Genomic DNA, 21117 nt, shown 5'->3' on the forward strand with positions numbered 1-21117 from the left:
TGCCCCCTGAGTGAAGGAGCAGCTCAGATCTATGGAGCTCCTGTATGAGATGGGGCAAGGGTTGAGTGAGCTCGTGTGAGTGAGGATGAGAGGAGAAGCCAGTAAGAGTGAAAATGTCTTGGCCATTATAATCCACTTGATCGGGCACAGTAGGCAGAATAAGTCTTCTAACAGCAACCTGAAGAAGTCTCCAAGTCAATGAGCAGGTTCCTATGGGGAAGAGTAGTTGCCCTGGCATTCACTGGCCAGGCAAAGACACAGGGTGCCAGCAGCCTGGAGGACCTTGGGACAACTTCTTAACACAGCTGCCAGGTGGGCAAACAAGGGTGATGCTCACCTGGACCTGGTCCTGGCAAAAAAACAAATAAAAAAAAAAAAGAGTGGTCAGGGAGGTGAAAATCAGTGTCAGCCTTGGCTGCTGTTATCAGGAAATAGTGGGGTCCCAGGTGCCGAAGAGGAGTGAGGAAGGCCAGCAGCAGAGCAAAAACGGGTGGACTCCAGAGAAGAAGACTTTGATGTACTTGGGAGACTGATGCGAGTGGTGCCATGGGAAGCAGCTCTGAAGGCTGAAGGATCATGGAAAATCTGATAGGCCTTACAGGACAGCCTCCTCCAGGCACAAAAACGATCTCTCCAACTCCTCTTGAAAAGAAGCCACTGTCTCAGGAGGCTGCTTGTTGGAACTGACTGAGCTCCAGGACAAAGAGGCAGCACAAAGGAGGTGGAAGCAGGGAAGCTGCAGAGGAGGAATTGAGAAACCTTGTCCCAGGACGTAGGGATGATGTCAAAGCCAAAGCTCCCATGGGCTTGACAGATGAAGGGAAGGACAGCAAAAGCACAACGAGCTGATCCAGGCTTCGAGGGTCATGGGAATGAGTCACCCTCTGCCTGGAGGCCTGTGACAAGTGGGCACTGCAGATATTTGCATCCTGACTGCCTCAGCGTGGGCGATGGGGATCCCCCTGCTGGGGGTGGCTCTGCCAGCCCATCCACATGGGTCTGGATGGTGCAGACTCTACTTGGAGACATTCCTGTAACCCAAATTCCTTGGCGTTAATGCAGAATTGGCAAGTTGAAATCAAGCATTTCATGCACTTGGCCTCTTTGCTTTGATATCTTTTTGCTTTGACTCCACTCCCGAAAGCTCTCTAATCAACCACAGAAGAATTGAAGATGAAGGGAAAATTATGGCCTGGCATGGCTCCTCAGGGCGTTTTGCATGTTAATGAACCCTCTGGTGCCAAGTTCCTGAACTGCAGATCTCTAAAGGCTGACCAAGTCTCTAGAGGACTAAGAGCCAGCAGCAAACCTCCAGGTTTCTGAGAGTGTTTGCAGGCCCTGCTGAAGTCCATCACTGAAGAAACCATGGAGGGAATGAGCAGACAAGGGTCCTGTCCCTGGGGGCTGGTGAAGCAGGAAGTTGGAGACACTTGGTACAATGGAAAATTTAAATGTAGAGATCACTGTGGAAGCCCTTGATGAGCTCTTCCAAGCAGGAAGGCCACGTCCTTACCCACATCCGCTACAGATGGGGCTCCTTTCCCTCTTGGCATGTTCGGGGCTCTTCCTGGGGGCAATGTGATTGGGAGTGTGTGTTGCCAGGTGCAGGTCAGCAGTAGGGCACCTCCCAGGATTTATGGGGGGTGGCTGAGGAGGCAACGAGGCACTGGAGCTGGAAGGACCTTGTGTTCTCTCCTGGGTCTCAGTGGAAGAGACAGAAGCCATAGGCAAGAGAGCAAGGGTCTCAGATCTGTTGGGGTGTCAAAGCCCCACCAAGGCCCTTGGCCATCCCCACCACAGCTACGCTGTCCTGTGCCTGTGCCTGCTTCCTTGTTTCCAACACCAAAATGTGGGTGTCTGAGGATTTGCCAATGCCAGTGAGTTCCCCACATCTCACCTGGTTTCCTCCAAAGCCTTGCTACTGCTCATTTATCCCCAAGATTTCCAAGCTCCAGAATCCTGGAGAATCCACGCCAGAATCCTCTCTGTAGCTCCACATCCCAGCACTGAACAGCCAACCCCCAATATTCCATTTCTTCTTCCTGCCTTTAGCACACTCACTGCTGCCCCCACACTGCTCTCTCCCTGCACGCCCATGTGTCTCACAAACCCTTCCCCTGCCCCTGCAGCGCTGAGACCTCAGCCCAGGAGGGTTGTGCATCCTCCAGGCTCATGGATGTTTCCTGAAGTCCATCCAAGTGTGGGCAGTGAAGGAGGGGAAAGGAGCAAGTTGTCAGCCCATGGGGCATTCCTAAGAACAGCCACCCCCAGCAGTGGGCATTCCCCATCCGCCAGGCTGAGGCAGGCACACAAGAGGTGAATGTCTGTATCACCCCTGGTTTGCAGAGGAAGGGTCTTCTTCCTGCCATTGTCCCAGGACAAGCCTCTTCCTCAGCCTCTACCCACAAACATCCACTGCTTCCCATGGCTGGCTTCAGACACGGCTGTAAGGATTGGCTAAAGCCATCAGCCGTCCCCTTGCTTCTCGCTGACATTGCTTGACCCTCTCTAACAGACTTACACGTGGCCAATCACCACTGCTCAGGGCCACTCGCCCTTTGGAAGAGCATTTTGGACTTTCCTAGTGCTTTTTATAATCTTCCTCGCTCCCTCCAGAGCACATGGTGGGCTTTCTTGGCCAAACAGGGCCTTTTTCACCATCTCTTAAGAAACAGTCGTCTTTTTATGATCCTCTATGTGGGAATAGTCATCCCAGAAAAGCACCAAAAGTATCCAAATAGCAGTTGAGTGAAGTGCCAGTAAGAACCAGGTGAGCTCCCCCCATGGCCGTGGCTCCCTGGCAAGGAGCCTCTTCTGAGAAGGTGATCCGGCCTCTGCCACTCTCTGGAGAGGGAAACCAGCAGCGTCTGTGCCACACGGGGACACAAGGGGTGACTTTTGCAAGACCACCCTTCATCTGAACCACTTTCAATATGTACTTCAGGATGGGATATCATACCTTATATGGCAAATACTAATTTAATTGCCTTTGTCCAGATTTGCTATTGTGGAAGTAGACTGTTACTTTAACATTTCTTTTCATCATTATTATTATTTTTTGCCACTCTAAAGGAAATCACAGAATCACTGGAAGGATCACTGATGCTTTATCAACAGAAGACCCGCCAGCTTTGCATCTCAAGAAATAGGATGCCAGAGGTCAAGAGAAGGATGGGTTGGGAAAACTCATGGGATTTGGGAAACTGAAGCGTGTGCCCCTCTCCCCGACATCCTGCCCTCCTCCGTGACCTGTGTGAGAAACTCCATCCACTGGGTCTGAGCTCACAGTCGTGTCAAGAAAACGGTGTGTACCTGCAGCCAATGTTGCCTTCCAGTTCAGGATTTGAGCTCCCACTTAAGACCAAGAAGCCCAAGGATCCCAGTTCCTAGAGGGCCAACTAATGAGGACATCCCACAGGCTGGGGGAGTTTTTCTTTACTGACAAAGATTTTGTTGACTTTTTTTCCTCCCTCTTTGTAACTTGACTGTCAGAATTCATGCATTGAATCTACTTTGACCCTTTAAAACTGTCTCTGTGAAAAAATAATCCAGTATAGTTTTGGTTTTGGTTTTTTTTTTTTTCCCCCCGACCTGACTGTATTTGGAGCATTGAAGAGTCTTTCCAGATTTGGAGTGGTTTTTCAGAATGTCTGCTCCAAGAGGGAAAATATCTCAGCCTGCAGATGGAAGGACGGGAGGAGGACAGCATCATTCAGGCTCAAAGGGAATTGGAGGATGTCTTGACCAACCTCCCATTGAAAACAGGGTCAGACCTGAAGAGTCAGGGCGTTGTTCAAAGATGTCTGGATCCCTTTCCAGGACAGAGCTGTTGCACGCTCTCTGGGAAACAGCTTCCAGTGCTTGACTATCCTCATGCTGGAAAAAGTTCCGCCTTATCTGGCTTGACCGTCCCTTTTCTCAGCCCATTGCCTCTTGTCCTTGTATCTTCTACCATGGATTTGACTCAGGCTCAGTCTTCCTGGTAACTGTGTGATGCTGCTCCATGTTCCCCCCAAGAGCTCCTCTCCTCCAAGCTGAACAAGCCCAGCTCTCTAAGCCTCTTCTCACAGTACAAGCTCTGTCAATGTTGGTGTCCCTCCACTGACCTGGCTCCACTTTGCAAGGGCTCTCTGGCACGGTGTGGTGCCAAAACCTAGGGAAGTATTCTGGATAAGGTGTAACAAGTGCTGAGCAGACTGGCTGTGCTCCTGCAGCTCAGGAAGCTCTTGGCCACCTTTGCTGATGGCTCATGTTTTACCCAATAGAACCCAAGGGCCACCAGAGCCTTTCCCGCAGAGCTGCTGCCCACCTGGGCAGTCCCTGGTCTCTGTCATGGCATGGGTTTAGTCCACCTCCAGGTCAGGACCTATTGGCTCTCCTGAAGTTCCTATCGGTCTATCCCTCCAGCCTGTCTAGGTCCCTCCGGATGGCAACCTTGCCCTGCAGTGCAGTGTCTGCTCTCTTCCTTGTGAGGTCATCTGCAAATGTTATGAAAAAGGACTCTCTCATACACTAACCCAAAGACAGCCCCCCAGCTTGTAGAAATCAGATCCTGCCCTGTCACCCTCCTGGTGTGCTGCCTCACGATAGGATAAGGAAAGGCGATTCTTAGTATTCTCATGGTTCTCATGCCCAAGTCTTCTCCTGACAGGAGAAATGACACTGCTGGAAATGAATCTCTCCCACAATCTCTCCCATCTCCTGAGAGAACATCAGGGCTGACTTCATCCTGTTTCACAGCAGGTTCCCCTGGAGCCCCAGGGACACCTCCAGGGATCCCAGGGGGACAGAAAAGTGATGTCTTGGGCTGTTCCTTGGGCTGTTGCTCTGCTGCTGAGCTGGGCCGGGCTCCTGGGATGGAGGGAGCTCCTGGCCATGGGGCAGCGCGGCAGAGAGACAGCTCTGCCCAGGAGCAGCTCCTCTGCCAAGGGCTGAGGGCACTGCCTGCAGGCACTGAGAGACAACTTGTGAGGCCAGGAGAGCTGAAAAGCATTCAGGAATGGATGAAAACTGAGAGCTCACTGGGGGAGAAACCTTCACCGCCCTTCACAAAATAAGTCTCTGGCTGCAGGGCATTGACTCTGCAGTTGCTGGAGGGATCCAGGAGCTGCACAACCCACAGCCCGTGGGATCTGTAAGTACAACTCTCACAGTTTCTCTAGTGTAGAGGAGAAGGAGAACTTGTGGAGCAGGGCTTCCCTGCTGCCGGGGCAGAGGGACAGGGCGTGATGTTTCTCTCTGGTGCAGTATAATGCAGAGAGGCTTCCTGGAGCAGTCTCCTACAGCTGGCATAGCCCGTGTCTCATGTGATCTGTCAGGAAGGCTCTCAGGGATCTGTTGGTGCTGAGAAGGATTTTCTTGAGAGCAGCGGATGCCCACCACATCATCAAAGTGCCAGGACGTGTCGGCTGCCTTCTCCCAGGGATGGCTGCAGGGCTGTGAAGGTGGGCGTGCAGCCAGGGGTGCCCAGGGCTGTCCTTCCTAGCAGGGTCCCTGTGTCCCAGGGAACTGTGTGCTGGGGCAGGGACTCTGTCTCCTGCCAGGGTCAGCTCTCAGCCTGCCCGGGGAGCTGCCCATGGCAGTGTGGGGAGAAGCTGTGGAGGGAAGGGGTGACCCCAGTCTGGGCATGGCAGGGTCCTTCTGCAGTCGAGAGGATGCTGCGTGGGTCAGGTTTGCTCACAGCTCCACATCACCCCCAGGACATTTGCAGAGGGTCCTTTTGAAGAAGGACACAGAGGCAGCATTTAGCCAAAAGAAATGGAATCTGTGCTTTGAATTTTCCCCTCTTGGTTGGTTAGATGGGCGGTGGGAGATCTGAATTTACATCTCCATTCCCATGAGGGCAATGAGACCCCAGTTTTTGTTAGCACTTGTCCGAGCTGCTCCTTTAGCCCGTGCACACCCAGAGATGCCCCTGGGCCATTCCCTGCTGCAGAAGGTGTCTGCAGGGCAGAGCTGAGCCCTCAGCAGCTGGGATGGAGTCTCTGAGCACTGAAAGGGAGGAGACCTGGGGGCAGAGAAACAGCCCCCAGCAGCGACAGTGCAGGCAGCAGAGGCATGGGCAGGGAGTGAGAGGGAGCTGCTACAGGAAGGGTGATGGGAGGGGGGATTCCAGCACCTCCCTGCCATCCCCTGCAGCGCAGATGCCTTCCCTGCAGCAACTTCCCTCTCCCACACAGTAGAGTCCCCAACCCCTTCATATCTTGGGGACTTAGTCCTGAGTCTCCCTCCCAGCAGCCCAAGCACCAAAGAGGAGAAATGCTCGCGTGTCTGACTGTGTCTCCCTGTCCCGACTCTCTTGGCAGGAGAACTTTGGCGTGTTCCCCTCTTGCCCCTGCTGCCCTTGTTCCTCCCCTTCTTTTGGCTGTGGTGGGGGGGTGAGGATTCAGGTGAAGCTCAGACACTGGTGTGTCCATGGATGAAAAGCATCCCAATGACCTTAATCTTTCAGGCTCTCGTGACTGCAATGTGTTGGGTGAGTGTAAGCCGACACTCACATCAGGATATTCCATCTATAGGACAGTTGACTTGAGTCAACTCAAGTCAACATCCCCTTGCAGTGCCCTGTTGGGTGCCACGCTGCCCTCCAGAAGGGCACAGCTCTCCCTTTACATCTCTGTGGTTTTTAGGAGCCCCACGGAATAGACCTGACAGTGGCAAGGCCATGTCAGTCCTGCTGGAGGGCTAAATGTAGGCAGCTGCAATGAGCCCTGTGTGTCGCTGGCTGGGAGGGGAGAGCTGAGATCCTCCTCAGGTCCTGCGAGATGGGGTGGGGGGTTGGGAACAATACTGATGGATAGACGGGCTGTCCCCACTCTGTACTGAGGGACAGCCCTTTGGCTCTTAGGACCCACAAGGTTTTACATAGTGTGCAGCAGAAATGCCAAGGGTTTCTGTCTTAAAGACACTCCTCAGGTGTGGTGGGGAAAATAGAACAGAACAAACAGAGAAATAAAGTGCCCTCAGCTCTGTTCTGCAGTCGGGTGAATTGGGAATGACAAGGCTGAAAAGCCCTTTGATGCCATGAATGGATTTAATCTGAGATCGCCCCAGTTCCTATTTAACTATTGCTGTAGGACAGGACTGGATCCTGCAGAGCTAACACCTCCCTGATGGATCATCAGCCAGCTCCAACCAGTGTGTGCAAAAAGGATGCGACAAATACATTCCCAAAAGGGGAGAGGCAGTTGGCTGGGTCTCAAAGAGTGATTGAAGAGGCTTTTTTGAGAGAAGTCTGCCCTAACTTCTCACTGTCTTTCCTTCCATGGACAGGTCTCTAAGCCTAGGGGAAGATAATGTCCAACAGCAGCTCCATCACCCAGTTCCTCCTCCTGGCATTCGCAGACACACGGGAGCTGCAGCTCTTGCACTTTGGGCTCTTCCTGGGCATCTACCTGGCTGCCCTCCTGGGAAACGCGCTCATCATCACCGCCATCGCCTGTGACCACCGCCTCCACACCCCCATGTACTTCTTCCTCCTCAACCTCTCCGTTCTTGACCTGGGCTCCATCTCCACCACTGTCCCCAAAGCCATGGCCAATTCCCTGTTTGACACCAGGGCCATCTCCTACTGGGGATGTGCTGCACAGCTCTTCTTCTTTCTCTTCTTTATCACAGCAGAGTACTGTCTTCTCACCGTCATGTCCTACGATCGCTACGTTGCCATCTGCCAACCCCTGCACTACGGGACCCTCCTGGGCAGCAGAGCTTGTGTCCACATGGCAGCAGCTGCCTGGGGCAGTGGGTTTCTCAATGCTCTCCTGCACACGGCCAATACATTTTCCCTACCCCTCTGCCAGGGCAATGTCCTGGACCAGTTCTTCTGTGAAATCCCCCAGATCCTCAAGCTCTCCTGCTCACACTCCTACCTCAGGGAAGTTGGGCTTCTTGTGGTCAGTGCCTGTTTAGCATTTGGTTGTTTCATTTCCGTTGTGGTGTCCTATGTGCAGATCTTCAGGGCCGTGCTGAGGATCCCCTCTGAGCAGGGACGGCACAAAGCCTTTTCCACGTGCCTCCCTCACCTGGCCGTGGTCTCCCTCTTTGTCAGCACTGCAGTGTTTGCCCACCTGAAGCCCCCCTCCATCTCCTCCACATTTCTAGACCTACTGGTGGCTGTTCTGTACTCAGTGTTTTCTCCGGCAGTGAACCCCCTCATCTACAGCATGAGGAACCAGGAGCTGAAGGAGGTCATTAGGAATCTGATTTCATGGATATTTTTCAAGAGGGAGACATTTACCACCTCTTTCCACAAATGACTCCCACACTATCTGATTCCATCTGGGTTTTTGTGTGTTTTGTTTGTTGGTTGGTGTTGAATTTTTAAACATTATCTTTATTGTCATTCATGGTTTTTATGTTTCTACACAAAGGTTTCATTTGTGTCACTGCACCTGAGACCATGTACCTGCTTGATGTCACCTGGTTCCCTTATAAAATTTAATTTAATAGTGGCTCCGAGCTGGCATCTTTCATAGCATCTCTGTAATAAAATGGGATCCCTTTCAGTGCAGTGCTTTCATACCAGGCTCCTTCTCCAAACAGGCCTGAGAACTGCACCCCTGAACTTCCTCTTCCTCCATCAGTTCAGGAATGAAAAACTTAGTGTCTGTGACATTTTAGAGATGTAGAACTGGATTTTGGAGTCACCAGTCGGTGTTTGCTGACAGGTAAGATGGTGAGTGGAACTGAGGGATGTGCCCAGGCTTTTCACACAGGTTGTATTAAGGACATCCATCCTCTGGGAGGGGACTCTGGAGCGGTCTGGAGAGCATCCTGGTTCTCCTGGGTCAGCATGTTCCTGGTGTTGTGTTGAGATGGAAACAGTCGGCAGAGATGGGTTTTGGGGCCATGAGTAGTGGAAAAGGGCCTACCTCCTCCAGACACTCTCCACTTCCTCCCCACCTCTCTACAGCAGGAATTCCCACAGAGGGACACACACACGTGTCCAGGTGTGGCCACCACACAGCTCACTGGAGGGGTATGAAAATTTAAGATGCTGGGGGGTGACCATGCTCCTCCTAATAAATCCCCCTTTGCAACTGGCCTTGCTCATGGTGAGCATGAACCACTGGCTCATATGGTGTCCCTCATAATGCCTAGGTCTTCTTCTCAGGGTCACTGCTCATCCTTTCAGGTCCTTTCAGGTCCTGATATACGAGGTTTATCTTCCCTCTGATGCAGGACTGGTGACTCCTCCTTGTAAAACTTCGGAGTTTGCTGCTGGCTGAATCCCAGAGTTTCCCAAAGTCCCTCTGGACTGAAGCTCCATTTGGTCCATTCTTAATGTTTGCATGCAGACAGCTCACAGTGGTTGTGGTGATCCATCAGCACAAGATAACAGCAAGAGCAGTTGCAGGGCACTACAGGAAATAAAGGACATTACTAGTTTGTACTGACCAACATAGAAATCAGCACAACAACTGTGTCAGAAATATCTTTATGCCCTGTAGAGAGAGCACAAAGCAAGTAAAGGAGAACAACCAAAACAACATGGTGCCCAGCGACTATTTAACTAATACAATAAATGTATATAACAAATTCATTTTAGCACGCTCTGGTCAGATCTGTCGTTATCTCAACCCTTCGTGTGCAACATCGATTGCCGAAAAGGACTGTCGTGGTTTAGCCTCAGCCACTCTCTCGGGCCGCCCAGCACCCCCCTGGCCATGAGGGGAGAATCGGAAGAAAAAGGCAAAACTTGTACGATGAGACAAAGGCAGCTTAACAGAACAGCAAAGGGAACAGGAAAACAACAGCCATAACACTGACAGAGGAATGTACAAACACCATTACGGTACCACCACTCACCCATTGGACCCAGGACTCCCCATCCTGCTCCCAAGTGGAGACTTCCTGCCCCGTCCCCTGGCCAGCTCCTGGCTACAGACTGACCATGGCTCACCTGGGATGGAATAGCTGTGTCCCTGACAGAGCCTGGGGAGAATTAACCCTATCCCTGCCGGAACCAGGACAGGCAGACATCACAGCAATGCTCCTCCCAGTCCATTTTATTTTTCTTAATGCTCTGTCAAAAGATCCCAAGAGGCAGTTTGTGGCTGTTGCCTCTGTCATATCCATTCACCACTGCAGAAGAGACCTTGGGTCTGTCACCTCTCCAGGTAGGTGTAGGCTTTTACACAGGTCACCCCAGTCCTCCCCTTCTGCAGGATAGAGACGCCCAGTTCCCTCAGACTCTCCTCACAGCTCAAGCTTTAGGGACTTCACCATCTTGTCAGACCTCCTCTGGACCATCTCCAGTCTCTCCATTTTCCTTTTGAAATGCAAATCATTTCAAATGGCTCATCATGGCAGCCATCATGACTCAAAAGCCCTTCTCCTCAGGGCGCTCCTTAGCTGGTGTGGTCACTGCCCGTGCTGCTGCATGGAGTTGTTGTGAACCTCTTTCTTCTAAACATTCAGGTTCCTGATGGCCAAATCCCCAGGTGGGTCAAGGTCCCTCTGGACATAAGCTCCAGCAGTCAAGCATTGGAAGTACACGTGCTGATGTTCATCCTGAGTCAGGGTGCCTCTAGCAAGAGCATCATTGTAGAAGCTGCAGGACGCTACAGATAAGAAGACAGTACTGGTGTAATGGAGTTGCTAATCAAAGTAGAAAGCACTGGGATAGCATCTCAGAAACACCAAAGGTGGGAGCAAAGTGAGGACACGCAGCGCCAGTGGGGAAATGGTGAAAAGGGAGAGGATGAAGTTGGTTAAAGAGTGGGACTTGAGACATGGGAAAATAGTGCAATGGGAATGAACGGTTAAGCAAAGGAAATGATCTGGGCTGTTTGGAGATACCTGTCAAGTAGCCCTGCATCTGAGCAACCCTGCCTGGAGCAGGACAAGAAACATGCAGCTGGTCTGACTGTACCAACATCTGACCGACTTCCATGGACACAGGAAACCCGAGAGCTTTCCCTGCTGTCACCACTTCCTCACTGAGGCTTGATTTACCCTTGGAAAGTCCATGCTGACTGCTTTTGGACACATTGTTCTCTTTCCAGTGCCCAGAAATGTCACCCAAGAGGACTCTCATTGATGGCACACTAATCACCCCAGGGAGCTTGTACAGCCTGTGGGTCCCTGGGCTGGGCCTCTTTCAAAGGTGGGGGCAACATTGGCTTGTCCTCACTCACAAGAGAGCTCTGCCAAGCCTGTCACCTTTCAAAGGTTATATTCCAAAGAAATCTCAGTCTTCCCTTGTGACTTCACTACAACTATTTTGTCTGTTATATGGTGTATTTTGTTTCTCTAATCTTTCCTATACTTACACTTGTCCTGATACAATGGTCATTTGCAAAGTCATCTTTTCAGATGCAGACTGTCTAGGAAAAGGCCCTCTCCATCATTCTCCAGTTTTCTCCTCCCTTTACTCTTTGTTCATCCAGGTACCTCTCACCTCTGCTGCTCTTTCACCCTCAGGGAGTAAAACCTTGCCTGTCTCTCAGTAGTCTCATTGTCTCCTCAGCCAGCTCTTTCATTACGTTTATATCTATCTTTGTGTATCTACCTACCTCAACTATTTCTCCTAAGATTATCCCTTGTAGAAAGGCAACCTCATTAGAGGCAGTTTGTACTTTGCGTATGATGACACAGTGTTTTCTTGTTTATGAAAACTGACTGTGCTTTACTTTTCTTTTCTGAAGAACAGGCAGAATTCCCCTGTGGCTGTGAGCAGCCAGGTCTCTGAGGAGAGCAGGTGGGAGATGGTGCAATGGAGCTGTCACATCCAGACTGGAGTGGAGAAGTCTGATGCAAGGAACAGTGATGTCAGTCCCAGGTGGGCGAGGTCAGACCTGGTGGGGTTGGGGAGGTGAGGAGCAAAGCTGTCCATACAGGGATGGACATCACGGGACTGCTTTTCCTGACCTGGCCAGACCTCCTGAGGAGACACTCGGCCTCAGTATCCCTTGGAGAATGCTTCTATCACCTCCTCTGTAAACTGAACACTCATAAAATACATCCTTTACAATCAAGAAAGCATTTTCATTAGATGCACTTTGAAAAAATTGTCATTAACTACACCACAAAACCTCCCCAAGTAGCTGTACAAGTCTTGAAGGAAATTGCAAAGAGATAAATTCCTTGTTAAGGCTTTCTGTTTCCAAGGAGCCCCATGGGGTATTTGCTGCTGAGTCCATGAGCCTCAGATACTGAGAGAAGATTGAAGAAAGTGCTCAAGAAATCAGAAGCACAACCCAAACTTCCTGGAAGCCTTAAGGAGCCCCACTGAGGGCAGTTACTGACAAAGGCTCCCTGGGGACTCGTTAGAGCAGATAATTGGAGGCTGTGATTGCAGGTAGGCAAAGGCAGAGTGCAGGTGGCTGTAATGCTGAGGAAAGCCTGGCTTTGTCTGAGGAAGCAGAAAGGCCAAGCCCTCACCCCCAGGCCCTGGCAAGGCAGATCCTGCCCCTCACTTGTGGCTCAGGGCTCTTCCTGGGGGCAGTGGGATGTGGGGGTGAGCAGTGCCCAGGGCAGGAAAATTCTGTGACACCTCCTGGCCTCCCAAAGAAGGGGCGAGGATGAAACCAAGTCCCAAGATTCAAACAAATCGTAGACTCATAGAATCATTTAGGATGGAAAGGACCTTTACGGTCATTGAGTCCCTCACACTCCCATGTCCACACCTAAACTACGTCTCTATGTGCCCCATCTACACATCTTATAAACACTTCCAGGGATGGTGTCTCAGCCACTTCCCTGGGCAGCCTGTTCCAGCGCTTGACAAACTCTTCAGTGAAGAAGTTTTTCTTCATATCCAATCTACATCTGCCCTGGAGAAACTGCCAGCCATTTCCTCTCACCCTATAAACTTGTTACTTGGGACAAGAGACACACACCCACCTTGCTATAACCTCCTTTAGGTTGTTCTAGAGAGCAAGAATGTCTCCCTTCAGCCTCCTTTTCTCCAGGCTGAACAACCCTAGTTCCCTCAGCTGCTCCTCATGACACGTGTTCTCCAGACCTCTCACCAGCTTCCTTGCCCTCCTCTGGACACGCTTCAGCACTTTCTTATAGTGAGGAGCCAAAACCTGAACACAGCACTCGAGGTGCAACCTCAGCCGTGTCAAGTACAGGAGAGACCATCACTTCCCTGCTCCTGCTGGCCACGCTGTTCCTGATACAGGTCAGGATGCTGTTGACCTTTGTGGCCACCTGGACGCTCTGCTGGCTCATATTCAGCTACTGTCGACTGACATCCCCGGTGCTTTTCTGCCGGGCAGCTCCAGCTGCTCCTCCCCAGCCCGTAGCGCTGCATGGGGTTGTTGTGATTCAAGGGCAGGACCTGGCACTTGGCCTTGTTCAATCTCATCCTGTTGGCCTCAGCCCATCGATCCAGCCTGTCCAGATCCCCCTGTAGGGCCAGCCTAACCTCAAGCAGGTCAAAACTCCACCCCACTCCGTGTCATCTGGAAACTTACTGAAGGTGTACTCGATCCTCTCATTCAGGTCATTGATAAATATATTAAAAGGAACTGGCCCCAGCACCGAGCCCTGGGGGACACCACTAATGACCAGCCGCCAACTGGATTGAACTCCATTCAGCACCACTCTCTGGGCCCGGCCCTCCAGCCAGTTTTTTACCCAGGGAAGAGCACGCCCACTCAAGCCATGAGCATTCACTGTGTCCAGGAGAACTCTGTGGGAAACAGTGTCAAAGGCTTTACTAAAGTCCAGGGAAACAACATCCACACCCTTTCCCTCATCCACCAAGCGGGTCACAGAATCACAGAATATTTTTGGTTGGATGGGACCTTTGAGATCATCAAGTCCAACGAACAAAAAAAAAAAACAGAAACAAACAAACAAACAAACAAAAAAAAAATCCCAGAACACCAAACACCAAAACCAAACCAAACCAAATGCCCACAACCACACCTCACCCCACCATCAAACAGACAGAAACCAACAATCTCGGGCACTAGAGCATGCCCTGAAGTGCCATGTCTACACATTCCTTAAATTCCTCCAGGAATGGTGACTCCACCACCTCCCTGGGCAGGCCGTTCCAGGGCCTGACCACTCACTCAAGTAATTTTTCCTAATATCTAACCTAAACCTCCCCTGCCGCAACTTCAGACCATTTCCTCTGGTCCTGTCATTATTCCCTTGGGAGAAGAGGCCAACACCCACCTCTCTACACCCTCCTTTCCGGGAGTTGTAGAGGGCAATGAGGTCTCCCCTCAGCCTCCTCTTCTCCAAACTAAACATGCCCAGTTCCCTCAGCCTCTCCTCATAGGATTTGTTCTCCAGACCCCTCACCAGCTTGGTGGCTCTCCTCTGGACACGCTCCAGCAGCTCAATGTCCTTCCTGTAGTGAGGGGCCCAGAACAGAACACAGCACTCGAGGTGAGGCCTCACCAGTGCCGAGTGCAGAGGCACCATCACTGCCCTCCTCCTGCTGGCCACGCTGTTCCTGATACAGGCCAGGATGCCGTTGGCCTTCTTGGCCACCTGGGCACACTGCTGGCTCATGTTAAGCTGGCTGGCCACCAACACCCCCATGTCCTTTTCTGCTGGGCAGCTTTCCAGCCACTCTTCCCTGAGCTTGCAGCGTGTCCTGGGGTTGTTGTGACCAAAATGCAGGACCCGGCACTTGGCTTTATTAAACCTCATCTCATTGGCCTTGGCCCAATGATCCAACCTGTCCAGGTCGCTCTGTGGAGCCTGCCGACCCTCAAGCAGATCAACACTCCCACCTAGCTTGGTGTCATCACTCATGATCCTCTCCATGATCTTTCCCAGTACCGAGGTCAGGCTGACAGGCCTATAGTTTCCCGCATCCTCCTTCCGTCCCTTCTTGTAGATGGGCGTCACATTGGCCACCCTCCAGTCATCTGGTACCTCTCCTGTTGACCAGGATTGTGGATAGATAATGGAGAGAGGCTTGGTGAGCTCTCCTGCCAGCTCCCTGAGTACCCTTGGGTGAATCTCATCCGGCCCCATGGACTTATGCGTGTCCAGGTGCATAAGCAAATCCTTAACTACTTCCTCCTGGATTACGGGGGGGTTGTTCTGCTCTCCATCCTTATCTTCCAGCCCAGGAAGCTGTACACCCTGGGCGTAGCTGGTCCGACTATTGAAGACAGAGGCAAAGAAGGCATTAAGTTTCTCAGCCTTCTCCTCGACCTTGGTCGCAATGTTTCCCCCCGCATCCAGGAAGGGATGGAGATTCTCCCTGACTCTCTTTTTGTCGACGTATTTATAAAAACTTTTTTTGTTGTCCCTTATATTAATGGCCAGGTTGAGTTCCAGCTGGGCTTTTGCCTTCCTAATTTTTTCTCTGTATAATCTAACAAGATCTCTGTACTCCTCCTGAGTTGCCTTCCCTTAAAAATGTTAAACAGTACCGGTCACAGCACGGACCCTTGAGGGACACCACTTGTCACTGCTCTCCCTCTGGACTTCAAGCCATTGAGTACCACCCTCTGGGTGCGACCATCCAGCCAATTCCTTATCCACTGAACAGTCCACCCATCAAATCTGTATCCCTCCAATTTGGCAAGCAGGATGTTGCGAGGGACCGTGTCAAAGGCCTTACTGAAGTCCAGATAGATCACGTCCATAGGTCGGCCCTTATCTACTGACCTAGTCACTCTATCATAGAAGGCCACTAGGTTAGGCAGGAAGGACCTGCCCCTAGTAAAGCCGTGCTGGCTATCTTGAATCATCTCCGTGTCCTCCGTGTGCCCAAGCATGGCATCTAGAAGGATCTGTTCCATGATCTTCCCAGGCACGGAGGTGAGGCTGACAGGTCGGTAGTTCCCAGGGTCCTCCTTTCTACCCTTTTTAAAAATGGGTGTGATGTTTCCTCTCTTCCAGTCCACAGGGACTTCACCTGACCGCCACGACTTTTCAAATATCATGGAAAGTGGCTTGGCAACTAAGGTGGTCAAAGAAGTCAGTAACATTTTAGGAACGGATTGGCAGTTACATACTCCATACCGCCCACAGGCCAGCGGCCAGGGGGAGAAAACAAACCATCTGATAAAACAACAATTGGCTAAACTTTGTCAGGAGGTTAATTTGCACTGGGATCAGGCACTTCCTTTGGCCTTGCTAAGGATCCGAACCAAGGCAAGGTCCAAGGAAGGAATCAGCCCTTTTGAAATTCTGTGTGGAAGACCCTAGCAATTGCAGTATGCCAGAGATCTTACACAATTAGGTGACAATTATTTACAACAATATGTAATTAGTCTGGGGAAACTGTTAAATTCAATTGAGAAAACTGGGTTAGCTGGAGAACTGAAATAAAGACAGATTTCTCGACTGAGCGGGTTGGTTGGATTTTACACAGCGGGTGAAGGGCCCTGATTCAGGGACATCTCCTCCCGCCCCGTTTTTTCCCATTCCCTGCTGCAGCTCCCTTTGGGTGAGCCCTGGCACCGGCTGCTGGAACCTGCTCCCCTGCACCATCCTGGGCCTCCACAATAGACCTGCCTCCCCGCTCCGGACTGAGGGGACCCAAAGGACACGTGGCAGAGCGGTCCCCAGGGGGAGTCGCCACTGTCCCTCCCCGCAGCGGCGAGAGCAAGGGTTGGTGCAGGGCTTCTTGGTCTGAGGAGAAAGAGCCCTGGAGAAAGGATCTCAGCACAGAGACCGCCAAAGCCCAGGCTGAACAGAGCTGGAGCAGCCCCTCCAGCTTTCTCCATGAGACAAAAGCTGGGTCTTTGTTCTGGCTGGTCACCTCCTGACCCGTAAGAGCTGCCGTGTGATGAGACGTAAGGAATGGAGAATGGTGAGGGGTGGGTGGCTCAAAGGCCCGGCAGGTGCCGCCTGGAGACTGGGCTGGCACTTGTCCATGAGGAGGGGCTGGGTTTTCCCGTGGCATTTCCATACATCCAGACCTCTTTGGGAAGGACGGGCACCACCTGCCCCGGCGTCCCACAGACAGTCTGCAAGGCTCTGGGCAAAACCCACTTGACCAGTGATGGGATGGTTGGGGAGAAGTGCTTAGGACAGGAAGGAAGCGAAATGTGTTGGGATTATTAACTTTGGGGGGGTGTACGTATTAAGCTGCCCCCCCGTTAAGGGGGCTCGTCCCCATCCCCGCTGCGCATCCCGTTGCCATGGTCCGTGTTCCATCTGCAACTGCCAGTGCCTGGTGACGGGCACGACGCAGCCTTCTGCCCCGCGCCTCACAGCCCTTCTGCCCTGCTCCTGGTGCCTTGGACCAACGACCCGGCCCTTCCCTTCCCGCTCCCAAAACCACCTTCCTCCCTCTCTTTTGCACTCTGGGAATCATGAAGGCCCTCAGGAAGAGGTCGCTTGTGCTGGCAGAGGTACGGCCCCGCTCCACGGAGGTGGGCACCCCCCAGTGCCCAGGCAGGATGGAGAAGGCTCCTCAGGGATGGGGTGGGATGGGGCAGGGACCCCGCTCTGGGGAGCTCGGGGGGCCAGGAGCTGGGCTCGCCCTCTCCCCCCAGCCCTGCAAGGCCAGGGGCTGGCAGAAGTCCTCCTGGGCTGCTCGTGCCCAGCTGGGATGGAGCATCCCTGCGCGGGGGGACACGTCCCCGGGGGAGCCCAGGGTGCCCCGGGCTGGTGCCACAGGGATGCTCGCCGGGAGCAGCCGGGTGCTGCCCGGAGCCTGAGCCCGTGCCTCCTCTGCCCCTTTCCAGGCTGGAGCCGGGGGAGCCGAGCCCTGCCCCCAGAGCAGCGCCGAGCCCAAAGGGCGGCTGCACAGAGTAAGGAGCTTCTGGGAACCCAGGCAGGCGCGGGGCCGGGGTCTGCGCCTGCGGGGCCGGGGTCTGTGCCCGGGCCCCACGGGGCAGGGAGCAGGGCCGCTCACCCCTCTCCTCTCTGCTCCGGCAGATCCAGAAGACCTTGACACACCCCAAACTCAGGAAGGAGAAGAAGGTGAGGAGCCTGCAGCTGCAAGCAGTGGCCCTCGACTGCTGGTGGGTGCTGGTGGCCAAGGAGTCGCCCAGGTCCGGCCAGCTCCTACTGGGGAAATGCCCAGGGGTCCCATCACCCCACGGCTCTCTCCGGGTGGCGAGACCCCTGTTCCACGGGTCCTCTTGGCTGGCCAGGGCAGGACCAACGCACTTTTCTGCTTGCATTTGGGCTTAGGATGTGCCAAGTTGCCCTTGAGTCTGCAGAGGCAGCTGCCCAAAGTGTAAAAGAGTGGATCGAGCTGGAGCTGGCAATGGAGATCGATGAAGATGAGCAGGAGCAGATGGAGGTGGATGAGGAGGAGGAGGCAATGGATGTAGACCCCCCACCAGCAGCACAGGCACGTGCTCGCTGTCTACTGCCCGCAGGGAGGGAGGGTCTCCTGCCGCCGGGCTGGGGCTGGGGGGTCCCCGCTGCAGGGACAGAGCTCCCGGTGCCCTCGTCCTGGCGGCACAACCGCCCCCACCGCGCTGCCCTGAGCCCCCGTCCGCTTTGGGACGGGAGCGGGTTCTTGGGGCCGGGACACCCAAGTGTAAGCTGGAGCCCAGACGGGGCTCAGCGCTGGCGGCAGAGTCCCGCTCTCCCCAGCGTGTCCCAGGGCTGTGGCCATCGAATGCCCGTCAGGGGCAAGCCCCAGCCCAAGCAGCTGCTGCCACTGAGCTGGCTCAGGAAGCCCCAGCTCTGCTGGGCCAGGCGCTGCTCGTTAGCCAAACGGCCCTGCCACTTGCTTTGCTTCCAGGGCCAGCAGAGCTGTGGGGACCAATGGCGAGGAAGAGGAGTGATGAAGAGGAAGCGCTGTAAATAGTTCTAGAGAGTTGGTGTTTTGTTAATAGTTTTACAGGGTTGGGTTTTTTTTTTTTTTGTTAATAGTTTTACAGAGTTGTTGTTGTTGTGTTGTAAACAGTTGTTGAAAGTTGTTTTGTTGTTCATAAAGAGTTGTATGTATGTTTTTCAGACCCAAGCTCTCTCTATATTTCCTTGGGCACCCGCGGCGTTTGCAGAGCTGTGGTTTCCACTCGCTGGGGGTTCCCGGGGCTGGAGGGGGCTGGGGGTGCTGGCACGGCCGCCCCGGGGGCAGGGGGTCCCTGTGCACAGAGGGGTCCCGCTGACGCAGGGGACGGCACTGGGCAGCAGCGGGGTTCATGGGCTGCTGGAGAGCGGTGTCCCCAGCAGCAACGGGGTCCCCAGCAGAAGCCTGAGCTCTGAGGTGACCCACCCCTGCCGTGATGCCGTCAAAGCAGCAGGAAACCTTCTGCTCCCCTTCCTGCTGGAGGGAAAGGGAAGGGACTCACGGGGCACGAGCCGGGATCAGGCCACTGCGACGCAAGAGGCAAAATCTTGAACCTTTCAAGTCCCCACACTCAGGGCTTTGCTTCTCCTCCTGCCTGGTTTTCCCCTGGGCCGTGAGCAGAGACGAAGCCCCGAGCAAAGCCCTCCTTTCCCTGCTGCCATTCCTGCTGCTGGTAGTGGCCCTGTCCCCGACTCGGGGCGACCCGTGGAGTGCGCAGCGCAGGCTGCGGGGGAGGCTGCGGGGGGCTTTGGGGAGAGGGAGCTGGTGAAGGGGTGCCCTGGGGCCCGTGGGTGCAGGCGGGGAGCTGTGGGTGCAAAATCTCAACTAACCCCCTAAAGGCCATGACATCCTTGGGAATGGCTGGTGCCAGGATCAGGGAGAACGTTTTGTAGCTGTAGCTGCTGATGTTAACCAGCTCCCCTGGTGTTAACTAGCCAGGTGGCCTTTGCTAAATGTGTATCCCGATGTTTTAAAGTCCCACCACCTCTTGCTCTCAGTGTCATTTTTAACAGCCCATTGTACCCTTCGACCTTCCCAGAGGCTGGTGTGTGGTGTGGGATGTGATAGACCCATTCAATGCCGTGCTCTTTGGTCCGGGTGTCAATGAGGCTGTTTTGGAAATGAGTCCCATTGTCCGACTCAATTCTCTCTGGGGTGCCATGTCACCACAGGACTTGCTTTTCAAGGCCCAGGATGGCGTTCTGGGCGGTGGCGTGGGGCACAGGGTATGTTTCCAGCCATCCGGTGGTTGTTTCCACCATTGTGAGCACATGGCACTTCCCTTGACGGGTTTGTGGGAGTGTGATAGAATTGATCTGCCAGGCCTCCCCAGATTTATATTTCAGCCATCGTCCTCCACACCAGAGAGGTTTTAACCGTTTGGCTTGTTTGATTGCAGCACGTCTCAGCTCGATCCACCTGCTGGTTGTTCTGATGTTCCTTAGTGGCCTGACTCTTGGGTACATGGGCATCTATGTGACGTACTTTCACAACCAGATTCTCTACCTGGGCAGCAATATCTTGCCACAGTTCAGCAGCCCAGATGGGTTCGCCTCTGCGCTGCCGGTTGCTCTGCTTCCACTGCCGTAACCACCCCCACAGAGCATTTGCCACCATCCATGAATGGGTGTATGTCCCGGTTTGAAGTAAAACCGAACCAATTTTCTGTTCTGTAAGTTTACATCCTAGCTAGGCCTCTTCTAACTCTCTGAAATTAACGGCATATTGTGGAGAAAACTGCTCGTTCTCAGAGTGATAAGACCAATGTTTGTGCTCCATGCCAAGGGATGGTGTGCAGGGAGGCCCTTGCTTATACTTATTGCTATAACAACCAAGGTCAGCCAATTTCGTTATTTGCCCCCTTAGAGGGTCGGAAACGGAAAAAACGTAGAGGGGTCACGTCGGTGGGGAGGAGTGGACAGGACAGGTGACCCAAATCTGACCAACTGGGGTATTCCATCCCATCTGCCCCATGCTCAGTATAAAGGCTGAGGGATCAAAGGGTCAGCCCCTTCCTGCGATGGCCGACGTCCAGAGAGGACTCTGTCTGTTCATCTGCCTTTGATCCCGATCCGTGTGTTCCTGACTCCAGAGCTGGAATCCAGTTCCCATTCGTCACTGAGCCCAGTCTGGGACTTCCCCAGTGCCTGCCGGTGATGTGACTGTCATCCTGGGAGCTTGATACGGTTTTGTATATATTGTATCTATTTCATTATTTTTCTCCTTTATTTTTATTTTAATATTAATTCTTCATTAAAGTAGTTTAGTTCATTCTAAACTTCTGAATCTCCTTATCTCTTTCTCCTCCTCTCTCCTCTTTTGGGGGGGGAGGGGGGGAAGGGCCATCTGCCGGTCCGGTTTTGGTAAATTCAGCCAAAACCACGACAGATTCATTGGCGCCCAACGTGGGGCTCGACGACTGTGGTCTGTTA

General features: G+C 53.1%; 1 protein-coding gene across 1 annotated transcript; it reads left to right on the forward strand.

The window, feature by feature from the left end:
* The first annotated feature begins 7226 nt into the window (after window positions 1-7226).
* LOC141478855 (olfactory receptor 14J1-like) lies at window positions 7227-8255 on the forward strand. The gene has a single exon (XM_074167798.1). It carries the CDS (start codon window positions 7296-7298, stop codon window positions 8253-8255), a length of 960 nt encoding a protein of 319 aa, XP_074023899.1. The 5' UTR covers window positions 7227-7295.
* Window positions 8256-21117: the final 12862 nt, after the last annotated feature.

This window comes from Numenius arquata, unplaced genomic scaffold (genome assembly GCF_964106895.1).
Source record: "Numenius arquata unplaced genomic scaffold, bNumArq3.hap1.1 HAP1_SCAFFOLD_45, whole genome shotgun sequence".
Taxonomy (NCBI): Eukaryota; Metazoa; Chordata; class Aves; order Charadriiformes; family Scolopacidae; genus Numenius; species Numenius arquata.